The 27,063-nt window shown below is 42.4% G+C and overlaps 1 protein-coding gene across 3 annotated transcripts in view; it reads right to left on the bottom strand.

Moving 5' to 3' along the window:
- Positions 1-27,063, bottom strand: part of LOC101110740 (transducin-like enhancer protein 1) — a 92,015-nt gene that overhangs the window by 57,106 nt on the left and 7,846 nt on the right. For all 3 annotated transcript variants that reach the window (XM_027964466.3, XM_027964467.3, XM_060410904.1), the window contains 2 exons: positions 4,787-4,849; positions 3,118-3,192 (listed from right to left, as the gene is read on the bottom strand). In XM_027964466.3, coding sequence (XP_027820267.1) covers positions 3,118-3,192; positions 4,787-4,849 — 138 coding nt within the window. The remainder of the gene's footprint in view (positions 1-3,117; positions 3,193-4,786; positions 4,850-27,063) is intronic.

The raw sequence follows: 27,063 nt of genomic DNA, 5'->3' as shown, positions 1-27,063 counted from the left end.
TAAAGTACAAGTGTCAAACTGAATAAACCCTGTGCCTATTAGGATCTCTGCATTATTATTTTTTATTGTTACAAGAACATATGTTTAATAGCGAGAGAGCTTAAAAAAATTTCAAAATATGGGGTTGCAGTTATTATTCTGCCAATTATCAAATTTACCATCAAAGCTATTTTTAAAAAGTATAACCAAAAATATCTCAAGTACCTAAGAAGCTTATCTTTCTTAAATACCAGTAATCTATGTAAGTTGAAGGCAGGTGCTGCAGTGGAAAAGATTTAAAATTCAGTATTTCCCATCAGATATGAGAACTAAGTGTTCTATGTGAGTGCAGAAGCCCTCCAGTGCAAAATGGGTACCATTAATTCACTCCACAAAAATGGGGAAAAAAATAGAACCTCTCTCTTCCTACTAAAAGAGCATCCACAGTCCCAGGACACAGCTAAGCTCACCTAAAAGCCTGGTGTCCTTAGGAAGATATAACTTTTTCCAGGTTTGCTAAAGAGAAATCTTTAGCCCTGTTAAGCAAGCAGTAAGCTCCTTGATTGTACCTTAAAGGGGATGAGAAATTTTCGGTTCATCTACATTTTAAAGGGTACTCTTTCGTGATCTTTCACACTTGTAATAGATGTCTAAACCGTTAAATTACTATTTCTTTTCTTAGCCTTAAAGTCGATGCAGACGAAGACCGTGGCCTCTCCCATTGTTCTTTACCCTAAGTCGGTCCCTGAACAATACTGACAGCTGCTATCAAACCAGGCTGCATTTACTCTGCGCGCAGCTGCTGTTTGTAGGAACAGACAGCCTCCCAGAGCCTCCTCCCCTCTGGGGAGACAGGTTGACACACTGCATGTTCAATGAAGGGGTGCAAAGGTCTACTCAATTGTCAACCCAATTTTATGCTACTTCGATTTTCCAGGACGCGCACAATTCCTTTCAAGCAAAAATCAAGCATATGCCAGAGCATGAAACTTATGGTGCAGGATAATTATTGATCACTACAAACTTTAAAAGAGCCTGCCGACCTAAATTAATATACTGATCCAAACATTACAATTATAAAAGCCGCACATGTCAATAAGCTGAAGACTCACAATTGGCGTTAAGTCTTGTGCTGGGCCCAATTCACTGATTTGGGTTATTGTTGCTAGCTATCAGAGCTAATCTGCCTTTATAATCTCAACAACATGTTTCCTGGACTAAAGCCACTCATAAAATTAGCGATTCATCTGCCCTTGCAAAACAACCTGTTATTTTTATTTTCAGATTCAACTTGAAATGAGTATTACCTATAAACATCTGGTTAACACAATTTCCTCCTTTCTAATGGGTACAATTGGGCAGTGGCTTTGAGGATGTAAAGAGTACCAAGTTTTACCATCAGGAAATGATATGTAAAAATTTAGAGCCTATCAGAAAACAAACATGTTCCACAAAGTTGAACTGGGTACTTGAGAACTGCTTTGCATATGTTTTCCTTTAATCAAAACAGGCTTTTCCATCCTCATTCATTTGGGTTAAAAAATTCTGCGCTCGAGCTACAAGTACAATTTGCTATTAGTCTTTGCTAATCAAACACAGTACATGCAAAAGTACCAGTGAATATTTGATTTGATCTCTGAAATAAAGCAATTCATTACACAAGAAAAGGGTACAGAAGGCAGCAGACAAATGCAGATGTAATTGTGTTTTTTGTTGAATGTGATTAGAGAGCCCACTAAGTAACAGTCAAAAATGTGATACGAAGGGGGAGAGATGCAGAGCCCGGATCTGGGGTGAAGGGGAGGAGGGAGAATTGTTTATGCAGAGCTAAGCTGTCAAGTGCAATAAAGCAGCTTGAATAAAATTTAAGCTGAAAATCCACTGAAGCTCCCCATTTCAGGGAGGAAAAAGCTATTAAAAGGAAATGAAGGTCACCCTCCCAGTTTATTTCACCTAATTGACTGCCAATAGCTTACCACAGGCAACCCGACTGCAGATCTGCAATTGAGAAACTGATGAAAGGAGAGTTTTCAAGCTGAGGCTCATTCTTTAATCCTCCTTGGCTCTTATGTTTTTCTCCATCTCCAGTTGGGATGTAATTTTAAACCCTGATGGATTAACTGGTTCCATTGTCTGTGGCCGTCACTGCACTATGGCACTCTTAATCCTTACAGCAGCATGTCTAATTATCATTACAAAGTGTCTGAGGGAACTATAAAGACCAGCAGGGCATCTTCTCACAAGCAATTAACATAAATTGATAAATGAGTGATTTGAATCCGCTCAAGGCACTCACGTATGAATAAAATCAGAAAGGACGGTCCCTTGTTTCAGCCACTTCTTTCGCTTAGTCTGGAAGGGCAGAAAACATGAGAACCGTCCTGGATCCTGCAGTTGAGGGGAAGGAAGGGGGCGTGGTCAGGGGGTGGGGAATGAACTCATGCAGGAGATGGACCCCACGGTTCACCAGGCTCATTAATGCAGAGCAAATGACTTGTGATTGACAACGAGTTGCCAGCAAGGAGCACTAACTGAACTCAACCCAGAAGACCAGAAACCTCGTGAAAGGCTAGAGGGCACCAGGGCAGACAATTATCACTTCTTCAACGGCAGGAGGACTTTCTTTTCATTGAGGTGCCACTTAAAACTTCATGAAAGAGCCACAAGAAAATCAAAACAGTTATACATAGGTTCTACTACCCTGGGAAAGCAAAAGGCAAAAGAAGCAAAAGAAAACAAAATGAAATAATTCCAAGTGATGTCTTGACCCCAATTGGGATCTAAAGTTATATGACAGAAGTAAGAAAAGTAGGTATTTAAAACCTTTACCTAAAGTTTTAACCTAAGGGAGCAGGATAAACCATATTTATTTTCTCATTGAAAAGAAGATTTATTTTGTTCCCATCCTAAAAAAGGTTGCTATTACCTCCCTTATGCCAAGTGGTCTTCCCTTATACACCTCAGTGTACCTGAAACCACTTCCCCGTACCTGAAACTGCCTCCCCTCCCCCCTTTATCAAAAGCATCAAGGTTAACTTCATATTATATACAGATTAGACACAGATTAAGCCAACAGATTTAGAAGAGAGGAAAGCTGGCTGTACACACGGTAGGAGGTAGACCTGGAAGGCCACGTACCCCGATGATGGCATTCAGCTCTGCCATGGTCACCTGTTTGGCACGTTCGACAGCCTGGGCCACCTGCTGCTGATGCTTTGAAAACAAGAAGAAAAGGTATTAGTGAGGCAGCCAATAACTTCACTGTACCTTCCAACAAGACAAATACTGCATGTGGTGCAGACTGAGGTGTAACATGAGTTTAAATGTGAACTTGCTGGAGCACATATTATTTCACAGAACACAGACAACCAGGGAAAGGAAAACAGTGGTGCTGCCCATCTTTCTAAATAGCACCAGTTAACTTCTGATGGGAATTTAGGGTTCAGAATGGTAGAAAGGCAAAAAAAGACACCAAAAATGGTCATGTGAAGCCTTAGAAATCAATAGCATGGGACTGGGAAGATCATCCTGATTCTCAGAAAGGGTTTGCTATGGTAAATTTGAGCAGGAGAAATTTACAGCCATTTAAAACACCCCTTTGGATACTTAAATTTTAAACATTAAACCTGCAATCTCTTCTCTGGTCAACAAATCTCAACCCACCAGTTGGTTCTGGACTCTGGGAATTCCTTTCCTCCTTTAGTCCTGAGATGCTTCACCCGCCACAGGAGAAAGCAAAGACACACAAAAACACAAATATACACACACATACACACACACACACAAACACACACTCTGAGATCACAGGCTGGAAATAGTCTGAACACCTCCCAGGTCCACTCACAAATAAAAACAAAGTCGCACGTCTCTTTGGGAGAAAGGAGACTATATATAGCAGAGACCCTGAATTACTAAAGTCTAACTAACAACAGGCTTCAAAAGGCCAACAAATCTAAATGGTAACATCACATAAACGCTATGCTGGAAAAGGCTGCCATAGAAATAGCAGGGATGGTGCTACCCAGCATGGAGCAGTAGATGCCAACAAGAACAGACACTCAGCATTCCAGCTCCAAGGCCCATAAGCTTTTCACTCTGTCTCAAGATATGTGCATCCTGTACACACTTAAAACACAGTTTTACATTTATTAGCTTGTATCCAAAAGTAAACTTTAAGGCAAAACTAAAACATACTGGTTTTGAGTCAATTTCATAGGTTTACTCACACAAAGAGCTTTCCCCTCTCAAAATATTAAGGTTAAACTATCTATGACTTCGAAACTTAATAAAATGGCTCATATATGGATATCTCTGTAAGCCAAGGTAACATGAACATGTAACATGAACGCTCTTAACCTTAAGAGTATTGGCATCCACTCCCTCCACAGACAGCATTAAGTCAATCTGCCTTGAGGTACAAGGACAAATGAAATACCTGCTCCCATGATCAAGGCAACCCTAATGGAACCATTTTTAAAACGCAGTAAAAGAAACAGTAAAAGAGCACATTAATCATCAGAAGCTATCAAGCTTATACTCCTCCTTGAAGAAAAGGAAAGCTTTACGCTTGACAGTCATTTTGCAGTTTTCCATAGAAAAGAATTAATTTAAGGTTGAGCTATCGTCACTGCTTCCACAGCGTGCCCTTAGATCTATGAGATGAAATAGCAGGGGGTTTACACACTTCAGCTGTAACAGATGTTCTTCACACTTGTTCCTCGTGATAAAATTAACATCTTAAAACTAGCTAATTTGCAAACAGAGAAGCAACATAATTGCACTTTAACAGCTGAACAGTTTTACTTACTTCCTGAGACAGAAATGGGATGACTTGTGCACAAATCGTATTCAATCTCTTGGCGATTTCAGTCTATAAAGACAAAGTCATATAAATGGTTAGCGTATTTCATAATCAGTTCAGAAGATAAAACTTCATACCTAACAGTGGAGTCCTCTAACTGCCTCACTCTTAAGGGCATAAAATTGCTTTCCCAGGCTATGTTAGCAATATTTATCTTGAGATAAACAATAGATATTAATCCCACTTGCAAAGAAAGACATAATCACACGTTTTATTGGTCACTTAAATAAGAGATAATGGGTAGTTTAATTGAGTCAGAAAATCTATGCAGTTTGAGGCTATATAATCATTTAACCTGGTGATTCCAAACCCTTCTGTACACTTATTTAATTATGGCATACCAGAGCACTTTTATGAAGCAAGTTCATTCAAACCAAAGTCAGAACCCTGGAGAGCAGAAGCACTGCCAAAGCAGACTAGCTCTAAAGTTGAGGTCCAGAGTGAGAGAGTGGAAGACCTCTTTCCACTTGTTTCAACTCCTGCACAACTGAAATTGAACTTTAATGTTAGTAAGCCTTCACCAAGTTTCAAAATTTCAAACAAGCCTAGAAAACACTGCTGAAACAGACTCAAATCCGGACAGTCAAGACAAGGGGTTCTGGATATCTGTAAAGTTTTACCACAACTCAGCATCAAATGCCAGGAGCAAAGTGACAGGGCCCACGGTTCCACTGAGTTTAAGAAAATGTGTCCTGAGTGTCCGTGGCACAGGCTATTCTAGAGCAAGGAGGAATAGTCCCTGCTCAGCTCCAAAGGCACAGGAGTCCCTCTGCAAGAGGGACAAATTGGCAAAGGAGGGAATACAGTGTGCTCTGCTCCCACACTAGGAAGGCTCCCCCTGCCCACCCCCCTCCTCCAACACCCTGCAGCAATGCAAAGGAGCCCTGCCTTCCTCTAACTCTGGAGAACAGTTCTGTTTTGCGAGGAGGTGGTGGGGGGAAGACATCTGAAGAGTCCTAGGTTGACCTTATGTATATATCTCATCATTTCTGTCAATGCTTACTGATGCCACCTCTATTACTGAATTAGGCAATGAAAAGGACTATGGGGAGAAAAAAAATTAGAAGAGCACAGCCCATGCCCTTGAAAGAGAGAGAATGGAATAAGTGAGATAAAGTAGAAACCTCAGGAACTGTATAATCAAGTACATAAAAAAGAGCTGCCTTTTGTCCTCTGCGATGATTCCAGTTAACTGAGCAACAAGCCTTTCCTTTTATGGGATTGGATTTACGCCAATCCAACTCAATTCTCCCTGACCACCATTGAGACAGGGTTACAGACCGTGCCTTGGAAGAAATGTACTGGAAAGGGAAATCACTGGTATAGAGAACAATCCCATGACCTTGCTTGAACAAGTGGAGCTAACAGATACGTATATGCAAGAAGGGCACAGCTGTACCAGGTGCAATCACAAAACTGGGTCAGCCCCACCTAGCTCTTTTGATCACAGCCACCCACTCAAGCGAACACAAGGTCACGGCTCTCCTGGAAAGCATGGGCCAGCTACCCTTGCCTTTGCAACAAGGTTCCACCCTGTATGTTTGGATAGACATAAAGAGGCAGAGATGCCCTTTGTGGGGTCTGAGGTCCTTGCTCTCCACTTTCCACCTGCCATACATTCCAACAGCATTCTGTTCTTACCCGGCCTCCAAAATTCTCTTCATGTTTTCCAATGTTAAAAATGACATCTGCTCACTCTGAGTAATATATGCAGATGTATACTACACAGAAATACACAAGAACTAAGTCTGCCATCCAGAGACAACCACAATAATTCTGTGGTGATGCTGGGAAGCAACCCCCTAGGCTCTCATTATCTGTGTGTGCACAAGCCCAGAGTGAGAGAGACGCCTTGATATCAACAGGTCCCATGAGGTATACTGCTCTTCTGCAATTTGTTCCTTCCATTCAAATGTGTCATGGACACCCTTCCACTCCATAAAAACAGATACGAGTAAGAACGTCATCAATATATCCCACTACACAAGCAGTCAGGTGTCTGAACACTCCCAACATCGGGGGTATTTCTTTTTCACCTAATATTCCACAATTACATGCTCTACGTCAAATAACCCTTTCCCTAGGTCTCTAAAAGGAATCTCTAGAAGTGAAATTGCTAGGTCAAAGTGTCTGCATATTTTACACTGTAATGCATGCTGATAAACTGCCTAGCAGAGAAGCTTACCAATTTATATTATCAGTCGATGATGGTGCTTGCTTCCCACCCCCCCACCCGCCCAGCATCAATACTGCGTTTCACTGACCTTTTTAAAATCTTTATCCATCTAATAGATTAAAAAATGATCTCATTTTTATTTGCATTACTCTGATTCTTCCTGAAGTCAAACATCTTTTCATATATTGATTGGTCCACTGTATTTTTCCTTTGGTATTTATTCACCCTTGTCTTTTTGTAGTAGTTCCTTCCATAAGGTAAATACTGAGTTTTCCATGGGTTTTCCACCTTGTCACCTGTCTTTCAACCTTGCTTAGTATGGGTGTTTGCGATACATAACTGCGTTTTCACATGGTCAGACTAAAGAATAGCCTTCCTGTGTTCCTGGCCTGTGGGTCAGGATTAGAACCCTCCCAAATTAAAGAAGCCATTCTTAATTTTCCTCTAGCGCTGCTACGGCTGTACTTTCTACATTTAATTACTTGACCTACATGGAATTTATTTTAGTTTAAGAAGGAAAGATGATCTTCTCTTTAATTAATAATTATATATGTTATTACACAGAGTGGCTTCAAGGTAGAAGTGAACTTCACTGTCAGGGGACAGTTAAGACCTGGTCTGAATGAAATGAACTCATAAACCTTTAATATTAATCCTTTAATATTAAGAGGAAAATAAAAGAAGTACAGATTAAAAGCACAGACCACATAAATTGGGTTAGCGCAGCTAAGACTGCAACAGGAGGACGAGTGTTAAAGATCAAAGCTCAAACTGATGCAGAGACATCAAAAGCCATACCATTTGTCCTGGGAATTCTCAATAAACGGTTTGGGAAAGAAACAGAAACAAGAACAAGAGAGAAGGATCTTGTCCCAGCTGTCTCCTTCCTCTGCCAGGTCTCTAATCCCTAATCTTAAAACCATCCTCTGACAAGTGAGCTTGACCTTGAGCCAGGAAATCTAGCTTCCAACCTCACCTCTGGTTTACCTTGAAATTCTCCAAGCTAGCTGTAGAGTCCCTGTTCCTGGCAGCATGAGGACGCATCTGATCTCCCTGACAGTGCTCTGGGAGGTCTAACATCACCACCACTGCCGCTCTTCAAACAGTCTGGATGACAACTGACAGTGATTCTCCAGCATCATCTCTTGCTTCAACATACGGCTATTCCGACAAGAACTTAGCACAAATTAATAAGTAGTAGTGTTCTCTACCTGTGCTTCTATTCCTGACCACAGAGTTTACAAGCAGGTTAAACTGGATACTTGACCTTGCTCAAGCGGGTGTTGAGAAAGTCCCATAACCTTTTCAGACTGCCTTCTTTCTACCTCTTCCAAAGACGAGACAACTCCAATGGAAAAAAAACAAAAACAAAAACAAAAAAACTGCAGGCTAACTGTGTTTTCCACCCATAAATCATTTTCCTGACCAAAACTGAAGATGTATTTGGTACCTGCTAACAGACATATTGTTTATAAGTAAACTTACCCTGTGTCTGTATTTCTGACACCATGTAAGGCAACAACACTAAGTCAGCCTTCAAGAGCCAGCCCCAAACCAGATTTGCATGGAAACATTGCACCCAAAAACTTATCCAGCTGGGTAAAGGCCCCGGCATCAGGCCTTGCCTCAGGGACGGCAGGCCCCACCAAGGCTGCAGGAGTCCGTCTGTTCAGAACAAGCCTTTTTAAAGTGCATTATGTATTATTTTATTTTTGGCTACACTGAGTCTTCATTGCTGTGCTCATGCTTCGATAGCTGCAACTCACGCCTTAGTTGCCCTGCAGCATGTGGGATCTTCCCAGAGCAGGGATCAAACCTATCTCTCCTGCACTGGCAAGCAAATTCCTAACCACTGGACCACCAGGGAAGTCCCCAGAACCAACTTTTATTCTCATCAGTGCCAACTCCTTTCTCACTTATTTGCTTATGGTGATAAGAGTCAGCCTTCACAATCCAAGAACTTGCATCTCAGCAAAGTAGTACTAGGTGTCCTGAGTTAAGTCAGTTCAACGGCTGAGTGCCAGGTCTCTTATCACCAATCTACTTCAATGATTTATCAGAATCACATAAGCTAATATGTAAACTACTTATAAAGTGCTGTGCTCTCATCCCAGTCCTTTAAGGACGACCTCAAATCCAAATAGAAGCTGCCTTTCCCCTGTAACACCAATAAACAAATTCTAGGCCCTTCAAGATCCTCCAGAGCAATTTAACTTTATTTAGTAAACTAAGACTAAATATTGAAAATCACATCTGACATGAAGCTTCTGGACAGTTTCCTACAGCTTCCAGCATTAAGGCCAGCATCATGCAACTCAACCTAACAGGGAAGCAGGAGAAGACTCCTGATACAGCTCCTCGCTGAACCCTCCCCATCCAAACTGACCACAGGATCCCCTTTCCACATTTGGAACTTTCAAAGGAATGGCTTACAGAACCAAAACAGAATCCCCATACATCCCAAACTCAATGACCAACACTGAACTACATAAACCATTCCTAACCAGTGTTAGGAAAAGGCTCTGTTTACAGTAAGAAATCACATCTCAGTACAAAAGTCAGGTTGCTGTTGTTGCTTAGTCACTCTGTTGTGTCTGACTCTTTGCAACCCTCATGGACTATAGCCTGCCAGGCTCCTCTCTATCCATGGGATTTTCCAGGAAAGAATACTGGAGTGGATTGTCATTTCCTTCTCCAGCGGATTTCCCTGACCCAGGTATCGAACCTGCATCTCCTGCATTGCAGGTGAAGTCTTTACCGCTGAGCCATCTGGGAAGCCCGCAAGATTCAGATACATGTATATTTTAACAGAGTTAAAGAGGTCAAATATCTCAAAGGCCAGCAATGAACCGAGCTCTTCAACTGAAGATATGATCTTCTGGGCATCTGAACTTCCGTTTTTGGACTTCACGATTCCTAAAAGCTCAACTCTCCACCTTTTCATATTCCTTCCACCTCATCTAATTACCAGACTGAAGAGCCAGCCTGCTTTCCAACGGCTGCCCACTTCTCCACTACACACTGAGTAGTATATAATGAGGGTTGTTGGAGGCTCAAAGCAGGGCGAGGGCTGCTTAAGAGTAAATTGCCCATGGGTCTCAAAGCAATCCAATGGCACCCTGCCCAAAGTCAGCTTAGGGAGGGGAAACTCCACCACCATTAAATTGCAAATTGATGGATCATAAAAAATGCCGCTTATGCTGAGGGCTGGCAAACTGATCTTTTGGTTTCCTCGAACCAAGCGGGAGGCCAAGAGAAAAACACAGTGGAGAGCTGGTCATAAGTTTCTGGCAAAAGATAAACGGGCAAGAACATGAACACAAAGCACACAAAAGGAAATAAATAATCTCTAAATCCCTTCTGACTAGAAGGTTCAGAGTCTGTAAAATGACAGCCTTCAATCCAGAAAAAATGTTCAGCCTCAGCAGCAACCAAATAAAATGCAAATGGAGTTCGAAGTAAGGTGGGTCATTCTGCACCAGTTATGTTAGCTTATTTTTTAAAAAATTAATGAAATCCAAAGCTGATGAGTCTTCTGGGAAACTGGAGCAATCATACATTACTGATGACAGAGTAAATTGGTACAGTCATCTTGGAAAGCAACTGGGCAATGCGTTTCAAGAGCATGAAATTATTCAAACCTTTTGGTAAGGCTTCCCACAGCTAAGAATTTATCCTAAGGAAATAGTTCAAATGAAAAGTATTCCATGCATGAAGCTGCTCACTGCAGCATAAGTTTCAAAGCAAAAGAGAAAAAGTCAGGTAAAGATATAACAGTAGTTCGACACATCACAACCATCTGCAGAGTTTTTGAAAAACTTAACATTTGCCCTCTTGATAAATCAGTTGTCTAGTACTATAAGAATGGTTAAATATACGACATCAACCCAAAGGCATGGCAGGTAACCATTTTAAAGTCATATTTATGATAATGATGCTTAAATAGCCAACATATTTACTGGATGAACCAGGAGAAGAACAAAGCTGTGGTGTTCATGTGCTTGTGTTTTTTTTTTTTTTTAACAACATATGTATGTGGCCAAGCACTGTAATTTGATACCCCAAATAAAACCAGTGATTATCCTGCAATGGCAGCATTATCAATGCCTTATTTCCCCCTAGAGTGACCTTGCAGATGTCACCTGCCCTTGATTTACTGTTTGAATGTATTATTCCATGGGGAAGAGTGATCAGGGCCCCCACTACTGTGATGGACCCTGGCACTGAGTCTTGAGGATGTTGACAAACCCTGACACCCTTTAGGTGCCCAGCCCTCTCACAATCATCCTATCACACATGGAGAAGCAAATGCCTAAATGAAATGATGTGCCCACGTTCACTGCCTAGTTCTTTCTCCAGGGAAGTGGAAGTGGGAAATTGGAACATGCTCTAGACCAGAAACAAAGCTTAAACACTCAGCTTTATATGCAAAGCAATAGAGCCCAAACAGGACCACAGCAGCACAAGGCCATGTCACTTCTGAGCCAGTGACAGGACCACAACACATGGCCACCGTATGTCAGTGACAGGGTCACCGGACCCCTGCTGCCTTGGGCAGAAGTACAGTGAAAGGCAAAGGCGGCATTTCACAAGGAGCCTCAGTCCTAAACTGCAAACCTTCAACAAATAACAGCAGCCAAACTGCATACCTCTGTCTTGCCCTTCAGAGGCAAAGAGAATTAGTGCCTCAGCACTAACTTCAGACAACCTGGCCCACCAATGAAGCAGAATCCATGAAAACAAAGCCACAAATACATCTCCCATTTCCTGAACAAGGTCTCTGATGTACCTAAAGATAATTCAAGATGTTTGCCTAATAGTGCATACCCAAAATCATCTATGCAAAACTCTGCAAATAATCTTCCGATACTCTGCCCACCCCTTTAGGAAGGGAAAAGGCTTCTTGGGCTACAGATCGCCTTCAGAACAATGGCACACTCATGAAAAGGGAATTTTATCAGAAATTCTAATGCATCAGAGTAGCTTTTCTGTTTAAAATATAATGATGGAGATAAATAACTAGCCACGATTTGGGGGAAATCCAAATGAAAAGGACTTGAGATCTCTTTAAGTTGAGGATATACTAATCATGAAGTTATCATGTTTAAGAGTGCCCCAGGTTCACTTGAAGGGTTTGATACAACACACAGCTGAACCCACTCTTAGAATTTCTGAGCCAAGAGGTCTGGGGCCCCAGCATCTGCCTTTCTAACAAGGTCCCAGGTGCTCTGCAGATTTCTGGACCAGGGACCACACTTTGAGAACCTTGGAAATTGAACAGTCACGACAGAGGCAGCGTCTACTGCTTAACACACCTGAGCTCCAATTATATACAGGCTCTAAATGTCAGTTAGTGTAGCTACCCTTGGAGACTGGACTGGAAAGGTTAAAATAACTTGCCCAGGGTCAGAATTAAGCAGGAAGGAAGGTCAGATCTGTCTCTCTCCAAAGCCTTGCCACAGAGAGAGACGGTCGCCTTTCTCCACGCCTTTTTAGAAAATCGGACCAAGGCAAGAACACAAACCGAGGCTGGAGCAAACCATTTGCCTACTGTGGGAAACCTCAAACTATATTCATTTAAATGAGTCCACCCATGGCAATGCAATCTCCTCCCTTCTTCAACCCGATAATTAAAGCAAAACAAAGAGGACCAGATGACAGAACCCCTTCAGTGGCTCAATTAATCAGAATACAAAGTCGCCAATTACAGGCAGATCATAACTTTCATGTTTCGCCTCCTCCTCATTTGGCAGCTTCTACAAGCACATTCTAGACCCCAGCCCTTTCCAACAGGGCCCCGACTCTCCTTCCACTGCTCACCTTTCACACTCACAGTTTCTCTCAGAGCAAGGAGGGGTTAAAATAAAGGGAAAGAAAAACCTGCTGAAGGCTGCCTGGGCGGAGATAGCAACACTAATTGCTCCCATTCTCTGGCTCCTTGTGAGGCAGATCGCAGGGGCCTGCATCTTCGGAGAAAGCTCCCGGGTTCTTCGCAGCAGCTCTCAGCAGAGCAACTCAAGTGCCCTTAATTGTTTATGTCCTTAATGCAGAGCCTCTTGAATGCATTCATTTTTAATAGCAGGCTTGAGTGTGGGGCCCATCAAAGAAGGACAAAGCAACTCTATTCTTTGGTCCTCCTTCCTGCAATGACAGTTTTCTGATTTATTTGCAAATGACAAGCTTGGCAGGCCCCACTTGAGGGCTGCCCTCTTTTTTTTTTTTTTTTTTAAAGAATTCAGTTGCATTTTCCAAGATGAAGTCGAGTCTGCAACGCTGTGTATTTGTGTAAATTCTTCCCCCTTCAGTTCCTTCTAATTAATGACTTAAATGTTTTGACCCAACTGTTGCCAAGCAGAGCATTTGGGCTTTAATTTGTCATTTTGGTAAAGATGCATCCTTGACAAAAGCATCGCAGCTGTTTCAGTGCCTAAACAGCACATTTCCATTATTCAGAAACCCTTGTTGCGGAGTTCAGAAAGTGCTGCTCACAAGAAATCGTTCTGACTCATTCCATGATGGAAAAAGACAGCGTTCGGTGGTATCAGAGGAAAATGTGCTCTGTTGTGCCACAAGAAGGGTTTCAAGACAAACTCCACGGGGTGAACCACGGAACACTACCACAAATTAATCACCCATTGTTCTGGGAATGGAAAGAGAGCAAGCCTACACCTTTCACCCTCTTCACAGGGCTTAGTCCTTTAGGGAGCTCATGAGAAATGAGACAGTATCATACAACAGCAGGAAGATCAGTGGGAGGAAGAACCGGCTATACCATCAAGGCATGAAGGCTAAAATTACAATTACAAAAATAAAATATGCCTACATAAAGACAAAGACTGCACAAGAATATGCAAACACCAGTAGCCTCTGAAAACCGGGTTTATGAGAATGGTCTTGATTCAAAACATCAGAGCAACCTTTTAGGCCTGTTTCCCTGTGGCTCAGTGGTGAAGAATCCGCCTGCCCATTTAGGAGACCAGGATTCCATCCCTCGGTTGGGAAGATCCCTTGGTGAAGGAAAGGGTCCCAGTATTCTTGCTGGGAAATCCTATAGACAGCACAGCCTGGCAGGCTACAGTTCACGGGGTCACAAAGAGTTGGACATGACTTAGCGACTAAACAACAACAAACCCGTTTCTGGATGGTACTGGCTTCTAACAGTCTGTATCACTGTGCCCCTGCCCTCCATCATGATAAAGCAAACATCCAGTGCACACAACTATAAAGCACAATTTATCATCAGCTTTAGTATTTCTCATCATACCCTCTCCCCACATCTTACCTGGAGATCACTGGATAGGTATGAATGTTTCCCTAAAAGGTTGGAATCTTCAGCCAATCTAGATGGTGGGAAAGGAATCTCCTGCCTGAAGGGACCATGAACAGTGGTTCCCTAATTTTGTAAGCCTGCTGCAGCTCAATGACCCATACACATGAAGGACGGCTGCCACCCTTGTTCCAGAGTAACTTCCTGGGAAAAAGCAGCTACTTCATCAAGAGGTCTACGCCATCAAAGCCATGTGACATGCAGGAGAATGGCCCCAAGTTAGAGAGACACGTGTGTGTGTACGCACTGGTAAGGCCATCCTTGAGTCCCAGACTCAAGTCTCAGGTGGAAAGCCCCATCTCTGGGCCTGACTCCTCACAGGTTGAACTGCTGGAGAGGTGGTCCTTTGGGAAGGAAGACAAGGTTCCTAGCATTCCCAATTGAAACCTGGGGCTCTCTTTTCCATCAACATCAATGCCAAGAAACTCCAGAATGCAAGTTACCCCCTAGAGTGGCCAGAGGATGAATCTGAAGGGAGGGGGCTCTGTTGCAGACTGGGGTTGGGCTTCTGCCTCAGGACAGTCCTCTGCTGAACCTAGCAGTGCCAGAAAAGCATCAAAGTTTGAGGTGGGGGGAAAAAAAAAAAATTTTGCACAGTGACATCAAAAGTCAAGGAAAAAATTACTTTCTCAAAAGCATCTTAGATCATAATTAAAATGAAATCTGGAGACTTTCCTGGTGGTTCAATAGTTAAGAATCCACCTGCCAATGCAAGGGACACAGGTTTGAGCCCTGATCTGGAAAGATTCCCCATGCTGTGGAACCAAGTCCACGCACCACAACTAACGCGCCAGTGCTGTAGAGCCTGTGGGCCACAGAGAAGCTGTGCACGGCATCTAGAGAGGAGCCCCCGCTCACCACAACTAAAGGAAGCCCACTCAAAGTGACAAAGACCTAATGCAGCCGGAAATAGAGTATTAACTTACGAAAAATGAAATCTGACAGGCTGGTGAAAACTGTGTTCAAAGCATCACCTTTTGGAAAAACTTTTAAGTATTTATAAGATGGTAAGCACAAGGATCCTAGACGACAGACTTCATTAGTACACTCAAGAGCCACAGGATATTAACTTGGCTATGCAGGTGGATGTAAAGAGAAACAGCATTTTAAACACAAATTAAGGGACTTCCATGGTGGCCCAGAGGTTCAGACTCCCAATGTAGGAGGCCTGGGTCAATCCCTGGTTGAGGAACTAGATCCCACATGCCACAACTAAGACCCAGCACACACAAATAAATACAAATTAATTCTTAAACAAAGCACCTGATCATCACATCACATCACAATACGATCCACAGACAAATCTAAGCAGTAAGAGAAAAATAATCATCACTTCTCCAACATAACAATCAAGCTACTTTCGGAGTGGGGGGGGGGGGAAGTATGCTGTCTGAAGATAATTTAGTCAGGGCTACATGGATTGACCACAAATATATATATAATTAAAAACATTTAAAGAAAAGCCCCCTTATGCCCAGTCATATCACCTTGTAATTTTAAAATGACACATCAATGTTATATGTTGTCTAACATTTACCAGGGAAGAATTAAACAAGAAGGGATGAAAGAATACTGGATAATCCAAGTGAGGGCAATTTATAAACCAGGGGCCACCAGAAGTTACCACTCCTATCATTCACCAGTTATTTTACAAGTGGACAAATCAATTTTTGTGCTAGTGTGTTTTTAGAAAGCATCCTAGATATTATTCCATTAATTATGTGGGTTCAAGACATGTCAATTCTTGTTTCCCAGAGCACAAGAAACCAAATTTAACCCACGTATTGTGTTACATGGGTCTGCACTCGCATGGTTCCCACAGGGCTGGGCTGGCTCAATAATGTTGAGCTTCTTCTGGAAGAACAGAATAGACTTCCTGCCATTTGGACTGTGAAACACAGTAATCCACCAGGGAATAAAGGTCAATGTTGCACTTTTGGTCATTACTGAATCATTTGAGATGATCTGCGGTGAGGATGAGAGGAAAATCGAAGGCTGTGAGAATGCTGCAAATGGCTTGACCTCAGACCAATTTCCATCTCCATCTGTCTAATAGACATGTGGATAAAAAGCCTCCCTCCTTCTGGGCTACTCTGCTGTTTTCAAATCCACCGCACAAGCCAGGAACCAGTTAAACAATATGTTAATAAGGGGAAATAACCTTCTAAGCCCCAGACTGACACTTACTCAGGTTTTAGGGCACCAGCTCAAGTTTGGAAAGCAATTTTCCAGTCTGCGAGCAGTACTGCAAAGGAGAAATTCTAACGAATATGGAGAATCGTCTGCAGTGCAGGCGCACGTGCCAAAAATCTCCTTATTTGTACATGCAAATATATGCATGCTCACACACCTCCGCCCCCCCCACCAAAAGACAGCCACACGATTTCTATTGCGTCTGCTAACACAAAGGAGAACAGCAATTCCAAACACTGTGTGCTGCTGAGGAATCTTTTTTCTTGCAAGTGTCCAATTAATGCTGCTTAATCATTATTAAAGCATTTCAATCATTAAAAACAAAATATTCCTGGGAACCCAGAGCCTACTTTATCACTTAAGCCACGGAATAAATGTTAACACCCTGACTTTATGTTAATACTCCTCTTCCCTGGTTTGGTCAAGCTCCTTTGTGAAGGTAATGCTGGTCCATATGTAAGTTTAGGCCCCCACAGTATATCAATGTCAAACAACATCGTGTCAAGCTAAGATTCAATTCAGGTAAGTGCCACTGCCAAATTTTCTTGTTCCCAGACGGGCTTTAAGATTATTTTATTGCTTAAAATTTAATTTGTTCCAACTCGTGTCTCCATGACAACGTTGGCTAACCCTGCAAATCATTTGGGTAATTGGATATCTTATCTTTCTATTGCTCTCAAATCGAATGATTCTGCTAGAATTGTAACAGCCAATCAAATTTACAGTCCTCCTGAGTAATAGACTTGGAAAAGTAGCCACATTCATCTCCTCTTTACAGCCATATTAACCAGTATGCGACAAACAGTAGAATCTGGTCTTCAAACTATACTCCAAACTCTAAGTGATGTCAATACTAATATCCACACTGTGCAAAGTCTACCCAAAAGCCCCTTCCCTTTTATACTATTTTAATTTGCAAAGCAACAGTTGGTACCCACTCCATATAAATCTTGAGCAATTTCAGGATTTTGAGGGAAACCAAAGAGTTTATCAGAAAAAGTAATAATAAAATAAAAGTCTCAACTTTTGGTGGGTACTTGACCTTGTGATAAAATCATGACCGAAACAATGGCTGCACAAGATGACGGCAGTATACCACCACTGATCTGTCTGGGGCTCTTTCAGGCGGGTAAACCACATCTGATACTGTACATTATAAAAAGTAAGAATGAACACAGATTTAGCAACCAGTTCAAAAATCTCTGTATCCCTAGAGAAATCCAGTCGAAATGTGACACCCCTTTAATTTCATTTAATTCATGAATTCAGAACAGTCACAGCATTCAGAATAATCAATTATGAAATAAGAGTTTTTTTGGTAAGATTCAAAAGTCAGCCGCTCTTGAGTTAGTGGTATGATTTTGGCCTTTGGTGAGCTAAAAAGGACAGGAGTTGGACACATTTCAATGGTCCAGGTCCAATCTTCTCGGGAGCTGTACAAGGACACTAGCCCCGAGGGAGCTCAGGGCCCAGGCATTTTAACAGGGCCATCCAGCTTACCAAAGGAAAAGGCTCCGTAACCCAGACCAACCGGCAGGCCAAGGGGTTCTCAAGAACTTCATGCTTTGCCTACGGACACTCAGAGGACTTTAGGACTTGAGCTAAACGCAGAGCCACAGCGTGGGGCATCTCAGCACACTGAAGTCAGTGGCAGCAGGGGTTTTAAGCAAGCGTGAGAGCAGGCACTGGCACAATGGTCCAGGTGTGCCCTCTTTTAACCCAAATACTTACAAAAAGTTGCTACTGCTTCATGCCTGGCAATAAGAGTCAACAGTCTAAACTTCCAGTCCATTCAGTCCCAGTGGCCCTGCTTTTCTCTCCCTCCTGTGGGTTTCGTGGGTGTGTGTGTTTTCCTGCTTCCTCAAATACTAGCACTTAAGTAGCAATTGCGAACTGACAGTCTACAAAAACCTCAAGCCCATGGAGTACGTGGAAAATACTGCAACACATCTACTCAAACTTTCGCACGCACTTCAGAATTTTCATAGCCAAAGAAAACTATACATATCAATTTACATTCCCACCACCAGTGTAAGAAGGTTCCCTTTTCTTCGCTTTCTCTCCAGCAATTTTGTTTGTAGATTTTTTAATGATGGCCATTCTGACTGGTGTGAGATGACACCTCATTGCACTTTTTTGATTTGCATCTCTCTAACAATGAGTGATGTTTGTTGCTACATATTTGTCAGTGATGTCAACTGCTACATATTTTCAGGTGTTTTTTGGCCCTCCGTATGTCTTCTTTGGAGAAATGTCTGTTCAAGTCCTTTGCCCACTTTTTGACTGGGTTGTGTGTTTTTCTGGTATTGCACTGCATGAGTTCCTTATATATTTTGGAGATTAATCCTTTGTCAGTTGTTTCACTGACAATTAGTCCTAAATGAGGTGGATGAACCTAGAGCCTATTACACAGGGTGAAGTCAGAAAGAGAAACACAAACACTGCATATTAATGCATGCATATGCAATCTAGAAAGACGGTACTGATGATTCTATTTTGCAGGGCAGCAATGGAGACACAGACACAGAGAACAGGCTGTGGACACAGTAAGGAAAGGAGAGGGTGGGACAAATTGAAAGAACATCACAGACACATATATATTACCATATGTAAAACAGACAGCAAGTGGGAGTTTGCTGTGTGACACTGGGAGCTCAACCCAGTGCTTTGTGACAACCTAGAGGGGTGGGATGGGGACGTAGATTGGGTGGGGGGGGGTGGTTCAGGAGGGAGGGAACATATGTATAACAGTGGCTGATTCAGGCTGAGCTGGCAACTGGATGGAGAAGGCAATGGCAACCCACTCCAGTACTTTTGCCGCAAAGGTCCCGTGGATGGGGGAGCCTGGTAGGCTGCAGTCCACAGGAACGCTAGGAGTCGGACACGACTTCACTTTCACTTTTCACTTTCATGCATTGGAGAAGGAAATGGCAACCCACTCCAGTGTTCTTGCCTGGAGAATCCCAGGGATGGTAGAGCCGGGTGGGCTGCCGTCTATGGGGTCGCACAGAATCGGACAAGACTGAAGCGACTTAGCAGCAGCAGCAGCATGGCAGAAACCAACACACTATTGTAAAGCAATTATCCTTCAATAAAAAAATAAACCAAAAACCTGTATGTGTGTATATGTCATCAAGACACACGTTTTTTTTCCTCCCTTTCTCCAACAAAGCAACAACTGTCTTTAATTCATCCACACACCTTTTTTTTTTCCAGGATAATAAAATTCTCTTCCAATTCAAAATCTGATTTTCAACGTTACATCAAAAAGAAAAAATAAAATAAAATAGGAAACACACCTCCCATCCTTTATTCTGCCAGAACTCACTTCAATAAAAATGAACCAATCTGTTCTCTGTTGTTCACCCATCCCCTTAAATGAAAAAACTCAACACAAAACTATTCTCCCTGGTAGCTGTATTAACTACTTAACGCTGTGCCTTCCAAGGGCACATTTTGCTGTTTGACTTAAATAAGGCATCTTAATTCCTCTAGACCACATATGTGTGCGTTTGTACATATATATGTGCATGCTCAGTTGTGTCCAACTCTTTTCAACCCTACAGACTGTAACCTGCCAGGCTCCTCTGTCCATGGGATTTTCCTGGCAAGAACACTGGAGTGTGTTGCCATTTCCTCCTCCAGGGGATCTTCCTGACCCAAGGATCAAACCCTCATCTCCTACATCTCCTGGACTCCAGGTGGATTCTTTTACCACTGAGCCACCATGGAGGCTGCCAACAGGAGATTAAAAAAAGAGAGGAAAAAAAAATGTCCTTTTGAACCTACAGATAAATGCTCCTGATCTTAAAAGTAAACAAACAATAAAAACTTTGAGGGGAAATACTGGAAAGCAAACAGTTCAGATGCAGGAAGGAAGGAAACTGGATTTGAAAAACAATAGGGAGCATGGCCTAGAATTCCAAATACAGTGTACAGTTTAAAAGGAATCAATAATAGAGTCAATAACAGATTCTGAGAACAGCTGTCTTGAGACTGCCCAAGTACAGGCTCCTGCACACAGAAACTCGCTCAATCCTGATAACTACCCTATATGGTAGGTGCTACTGTCATCCCCTAACCTTCTTACCTGGTTTTTTCCTTTGCAAGGAGGGATAATTAATATCCAAGGGAGGCTGGAAGCGTTACAGAGAGCTCCTAGGTGCCTTAGTGGTAAAGAATTCGCCTGCAATGCAGGAGACAAGGGTTTGATCCTCGGGTCAGGAAGATCTCTTGGAGAAGGAAATGGCTACCCACTCCAGTACTTGCCTGGGAAATCTCATGAACAGAGGAGTCTGGCAGTATACAATCCATGGAGTTGCAAAAGGAGTCAGCCATGACTTAGTGACTCAATAACAACGTACTGTACAATTTCTAGGGCACATGGAGCTCAATACATGGAGCTAAGAATACTCTCATGTCCCAAATAAGCTTACTTCTGGTGGCCCAGTAGTAAAGAATCTGCCTGCCAGTGCAAGAGACACGGGTTCGAACCCTGAGTTGGGAAGATCCCTGGGAGAAGGAAATGGCAACCCACTCCAGTATTTTGCCTGGGAAATCCCATAGACAGAGGAGCCAGGAAGGATACAGTCCATGGGGTTTCGAAGAGTCTGACACGACTTAGCAACTAAACAATAACAACAATAATAAACCCAAGAAGCTGACTTTTGAAAGCCTAAGTGCTCAAACAGACGAGTGTCTGAGAACTGAGTGGGCACCTGTAGCTGCAGGCTGCATGGGGACCAGATGCCCTTCCTCCATCCCAGGGGCCCAACCATTTTTCTCTCCATACCAGACCAAGATGCAAATCAATGTTTAAGACCCCCTTTCCTAAACCAAAAGCAACCTTTTTATTTACACTCACTAATCCATAGAAGCCTTTCAAATGGCACAAATAAAGGCAGCTGCATTTTGTTCTCTAAATCAATTTTCTCCCCAGCCATCAGCTAGATGTTCCTGCACAGAGAAAGAACAGCCCTTCCCTTCTAATTCAAAAATCCATACTGCCATTGCCCTTGCAAACTGCTAAACAAGCAGTATCGGCAAGTCACTTGTGTTCTGTAATATATTTACTGCAAATCCCAGTGGCTCACCTCCTAATGCAGTTTTTTATCGTGTCTGTGAGTGTCAATACACTGGCCAGTCACCTTACTTGTAAGAGGCTCTGCTCAGCTATTTGCTCAAGGCATCAAGAGGGCACAGAGGACAAAGGCTGTGCTCCTAGAGGCCCCAGCGATGGAGAGCCTGCTCCTCATGCCAGGATCCTCAAAGAGGTTTTGGTCTCTGGCAATTCACATCCTAATACCACCCACAGCATCTGAGAGGCCACCTTATATTCTCCATCACCAGAGCTTCCATTCACACAAAGTTCAAAATCAGAGTCCTAATCAGAGTCCTTCCCAGTTTCCTACCTATCAACACTAAAGCTGTTCCCCTGGTGAATTTGCTGATCACATCTGAAAGGTGCATTATCAAGCACCAAAAGGGGAAGGGGAGCAAGCACCCCAACACCACATAGTGATGGATCATCTAATACAATCACACCAAAAACACAAAGGGCAAGCTAGAAGGAAAATGTTACACAATGGGACAAACACCTATTCAGATGGAATTCTTAAGAACTGGAGAAATTTGGAGAAACTCCCCTTCCATGTGCATCAGCCTCAAAGGTTGCTAAAGAAAGACTTGAACTATCTATTTATCTTTCAAGGTGGGAAGGCAAGCGCTCTATGCAAGATATGGGACAGGCAGAGATATTACAAAAATGTTACTTTACAGACTCCTGGGATCAAATAGGTGGGTATAATACAGGGTGTTCACTTTACATTTCTTTCTCCTTTTCTGTATATCTGAAACTCTTCATAGTAAAATGTTTGGGGTGGGGGGATGAACTCTGTAAAGACAGGTAAATCATGCCCATGCTCAGTCAGGTCTGACTCTCTGCAACCCCACGGACTGTAGCCCACCAGGCTCCTCTATCCATGCAATTTTTCAGGCAAGAATACTGGAGTAGGTTGTCATTTCCTCCTCCAGGGAATCTTCCCGACTCAGGGATCAAACCCGTGTCTCCTGCATTAGCAAGTGGGTTCTTTACCACTGAGCCACCTGGGAAACCACCTGGGAAGCCTCTATAAGTAAATAATCAATAGTATAATTATTAAGAAACCTGGTGACTAAATCAAGTCTAATGCCCTGGGAGAAGCTTGTAATGCAACTTATCCGCAGCTCTGTTAGTGGTTGTGGTCATCCTTATGAGATAAACGGTGGTTCCCAGGGCAGTAATGCATGCACACACTCAATTCACATGGAAACCCAGACCTCAGAAACATACTACTTCTGTTTTCTCTTTTTATCTTTTTACTACAAACTGAAATATATTACTCTAATTAAACTTCCCTAAGTAGCCTCTGTAGATATTTGACTATAAATCATTTTTCCAAAAGAAAAACATCTGAGCAAAAGTGGTTGGATGAGATTAGAACTGTAATCCTACAAAACATCTAGTGAAACCAAACAGATTTCACTCTTAATTTTATCATAAGGACTCATACTGGTACTCTAGAGTCAAGTTTTTAATCTAGATTCCATGGACTTGCTGATGGATCTTAAGATGTCCACAAAGAGCCAAAATTGTTTGGCAAAGCTACATGTGTATTAAAATGCATATGCTTTTTGCCAAGCAGGTTTTACCTGATTTTCATATGGGTTCAGGATCCAAAATAGTTGCTCTACCTGCTCTGAGGGGCACAATAAATGCTACTTAAATGCTACTCAGGGATTTTCCTGGTGGTCCAGTGGCTAAGACACCACAATCGTAATGCAGGGGGCCTGTGTTCAATTCTTGGTTGAGGAACCAAATCCCACATGCCACAACTAAAGATCCCACACACTGCATTAAAAAAAAAAAAAAAAAGAAAAAAGATCCTGTGTGCCACAACTAAGACTTGGCACAGCCAAATACATAAATAAATACTTCTTTTTTTTTTTTAAATTTTTAAATGCCTACTCAAACTCACTGGGAAAGATGCAAATCTCAAACTCAAGCCTCAAGCAGCCTGCAGCATAGTTGAAGTAACACAAAAAGGCACATGAAAACACTACTACAAAAATCAGAGCAAAAATAAGTGATGTGACAGCCTCCTGTTGGGAGCAGCCATGGAAGGCCTTGAAGTAAAACGGTAGTGTTGGTATTTGAACTGGATCTTGAAGGAAACTGAAGAAGGCCATGTGAACTTTGACAAAAAAGCCTGGACATTTAAGAAAACAGAAAAACACAGAGCATGTTTTAGGTATGAAGAAGGGACCCAATTGGCTGGATTAAATGACCTGGAGGGGAGAGGATGGAGGTGACCAGGTAAGACTGGCAGGGACAGTGACCAGAGGCAGACACAGAGGCTGTGAGTGATGGGCAAAAGGCAACCACCAGAGTGGGAAGTCAAAATTAGAAAAACCGGGCATACTGAAGAGATGAAAAGACCCAAGCCTCTCATTCACTCCCTTAAAGATGCTCCCTTCCAGGATGAGCATTCCAAGACTGTTTACAATGTGGGTTAATGTTGACCGTGGAGTCAGGGTGCCCCAAGGGCCGCACGGGACAAGCCAACAGAGAGCACCAAGACTGTGAGAAGTTCGATGTTAACCCCTCCAATTAAAATTCCCATTTATTATACATGTATACAACAATCAGTATAGTAACATATTTACAGAACTTACCAATTCATAAGTAAACAAGTCTGGGGATATATTTTTAAACTTTTTACCGACAGGCTGTACAAAGCTAGTTAGATCACTAAAGACAGTACTATCAAACCCAGCCTAGAGAATTTCCTGGAAGTCCAATGGTTAAGATTCCGTGCTTTCACTGCTGCAGGTGCAGGCTCAATCCCTGGTTGGGGTATTAAGATTCCTCAGGCCATGCAGCAGAGGGGAAAAAAGAAAAAACAAACCCAGCCTAGTACCATGTGTATTTATTTCAGCGGTTTAACAAGTAGCATGATTTGGACATACAAGTTCAAATGTACCTATATTCTCAAAGACAACTGATTCCACTATCTACTGAAAATCGGTACACTACCCCTTTCAGCATGCACAGCAATGCACACCCACCACACTTAATAGCAATTTTTCCTCTCTTTGGCAAGTGGAAAAGCTGATTCAATGACCAGAATTCTTCTGGTTTGATTTTCCTTATACTCAAAATAGCCTTCACCCTTCCCTTTTCCGGCAAACATATTTTGTGGTCAAAGAATGACCAAGAGGCAAATAATGCTACTAGAAAAACTAGAAAAACGTGTTTGTTACATCTAGCATGAAAACATGGCGGGTGGGATGAAGGTAAACAATATTCTCATGGTTATGACTGTTACGCTGCCTTAAAGTAGGCAAGCGGAATTAAAAATGTACTAGGTACCAAAAATTGAAATGTAAAATAATGAAATACAGACTTGTTTGAAATCACAGGTTAGTTCGTAAAACTTTGTGACAACATTTCTTGTAGTTTCACAAAAAGCATTATGGTGACTGCGTGATCTATAAACTGAACAGTTCTGTAATCACTGTGGTCTTGCAAACAATTTTAGAAACCATTTTTTTTCCTTTAGCCAAGTGAATTGTAATACAGGAATCTCTTAATCTATGTTAAAATTTCAGTGTAAACTTTTTTCATTTTTCCAATCAAACCATGCCTCAGAAAAAAGTTAGAAAATCTCTCCCATACCTGAGGGGCTCATGCCTACACACACATACACACACACACACTCTCTCTCTCTCTCTCTACTTCAAGCACCAAGCCATATTCATGGAACAATCCTATGGCACATTTCTTACTACAGCATTCACCAGTTCCATTATCGAACACTATTTTTGAAGATATAAATACTTTATCTTGTCAAATCAGCCAACCTCCCAAAACAGTTGTCTAAAATTTAATTAAAGACCATTACACCAAATACTCCGCATTAAATGTACTAGTCCTAAGAATTTCCATTTTTAAAAATCTGAAGCAACAGCTAAGTACCAGGGAAGGGAAGGGAAGGGTGGGGGGGGCGGGGGGCATAGGACATGACTGAGTCAATCAAGGCTTAATGAGAGCCCAGTCAGTTTCTTAGTTTCCTCAAATTTAATCCAAGCCTGGAGACCACAAAAGTTTAATAATAGAAAAGTCGAAGACTCAGATCTAGGGAAACTCAAAATGGTTCCAGGAGCCAGTAACTGAATATATCTTTAGTGAAACTACCACACAAGATATTTATTTAAATATTTGCTAAAGGAACAGCTTTTCCTTTCTGTGTTTGCTAATAAACACTATTCGAAGGGATCTCTGATGCCTCTGGACAGACTCTCCTCAGCTGACATATACGCGGAGCTGGGTTTGAAGCCCGGTGGAGGATGCTCCTTGCTCTGGAGGAGTGAGTCCCCTCTGCAGGGCAGAGCTCTACGTCAGAGTCTGTCTAGTCTCATCACCCTCTTCTCAGAGCAGGAAATCAGGGTCAAGGCAACTTGTTAATGACCCACCCCATCACCAACAGGGTCCCTAATAAGTGAGTTCAGTCAGCTCTATCTTACACCAAGACAGATCCCACACATCCCTGGGACATTCCACCTAGCCCTGCCCTCTGGAGATGCAGAGCAAAGGGGAAGGGAGGGCGGCTCTCTGCCCCAACATGTGCCTCCCTGGCCTCACCTCACCCTATTCCCAATCCTGTTAGATTCTGCCCCTACATAAAATGCTGGCATTTTGTTCCTCATGGGTTTTCTGGCTCTGATTTCGAACTTTAAAAATATTTAAAAAGCTTGATGGTTGGATGGCATCATCGACTCAAGGGGCACGAGTTTGAGCAAACTCCGGGAGACAGTAAAGGACAGGAAAGCCTGGTGTGCTGCAGTCCATAGGGCTGCAAGGAGTGGGACACAACTGAGCGACTGAACGATTAGGCTTTCTGACACCGCCCTTAAACTCTATGCCCAAGGCAAATGCCTCACTCACCTATCCTAGTCATGGCCCTGGAAAGAAACCCACAACGAGCCCAGCTGTGGAAGGGGTCAGGAGGGTACTATGTAAGGAGCGAAGGATAAAAACAACCAAAAAAAAAAAAAAAACAAAGGCTAATCTTGCACCTCGGAATCTAGGTTCTACACACAGGGAGCTTTATCTCTTAACTCCTACTTGTAAAGGACAGGCCTGGCTAATGAAATGAAGTGAGGGACCACTCCAACCTTGATGACAGCTATCTTCTTTGTATTACAAGATGGAGCTTTAACTCCAAGTGCCTATACTCCAGCTGATCAGTTCCATTCAGAGATGCTGACTTAGAAAAAAAAAAACCTCAAAATGAGAAGCTGTAGACTGAAAACCCACATGGTTTAAAAGCAGGAAGAAAGGTAAAGCGTACCGACAAAATAATAAGGGTCACATCTAAGGAATTAACCCACGACTGAACCCCTAACAGTTCCACCACAACACTTTTAAAACACTACTGAAGAACATTTCTTTCTAGAGAGGAACTTTAAAGCACTTACCAAAACCGT

The sequence above is a fragment of the Ovis aries genome, chromosome 2 (genome assembly GCF_016772045.2).
Source record: "Ovis aries strain OAR_USU_Benz2616 breed Rambouillet chromosome 2, ARS-UI_Ramb_v3.0, whole genome shotgun sequence".
NCBI lineage: Eukaryota > Metazoa > Chordata > Mammalia > Artiodactyla > Bovidae > Ovis > Ovis aries.
Note: the sequence above shows the minus strand (reverse complement) of the source record. Positions and strands in the feature narration are given on the sequence as shown.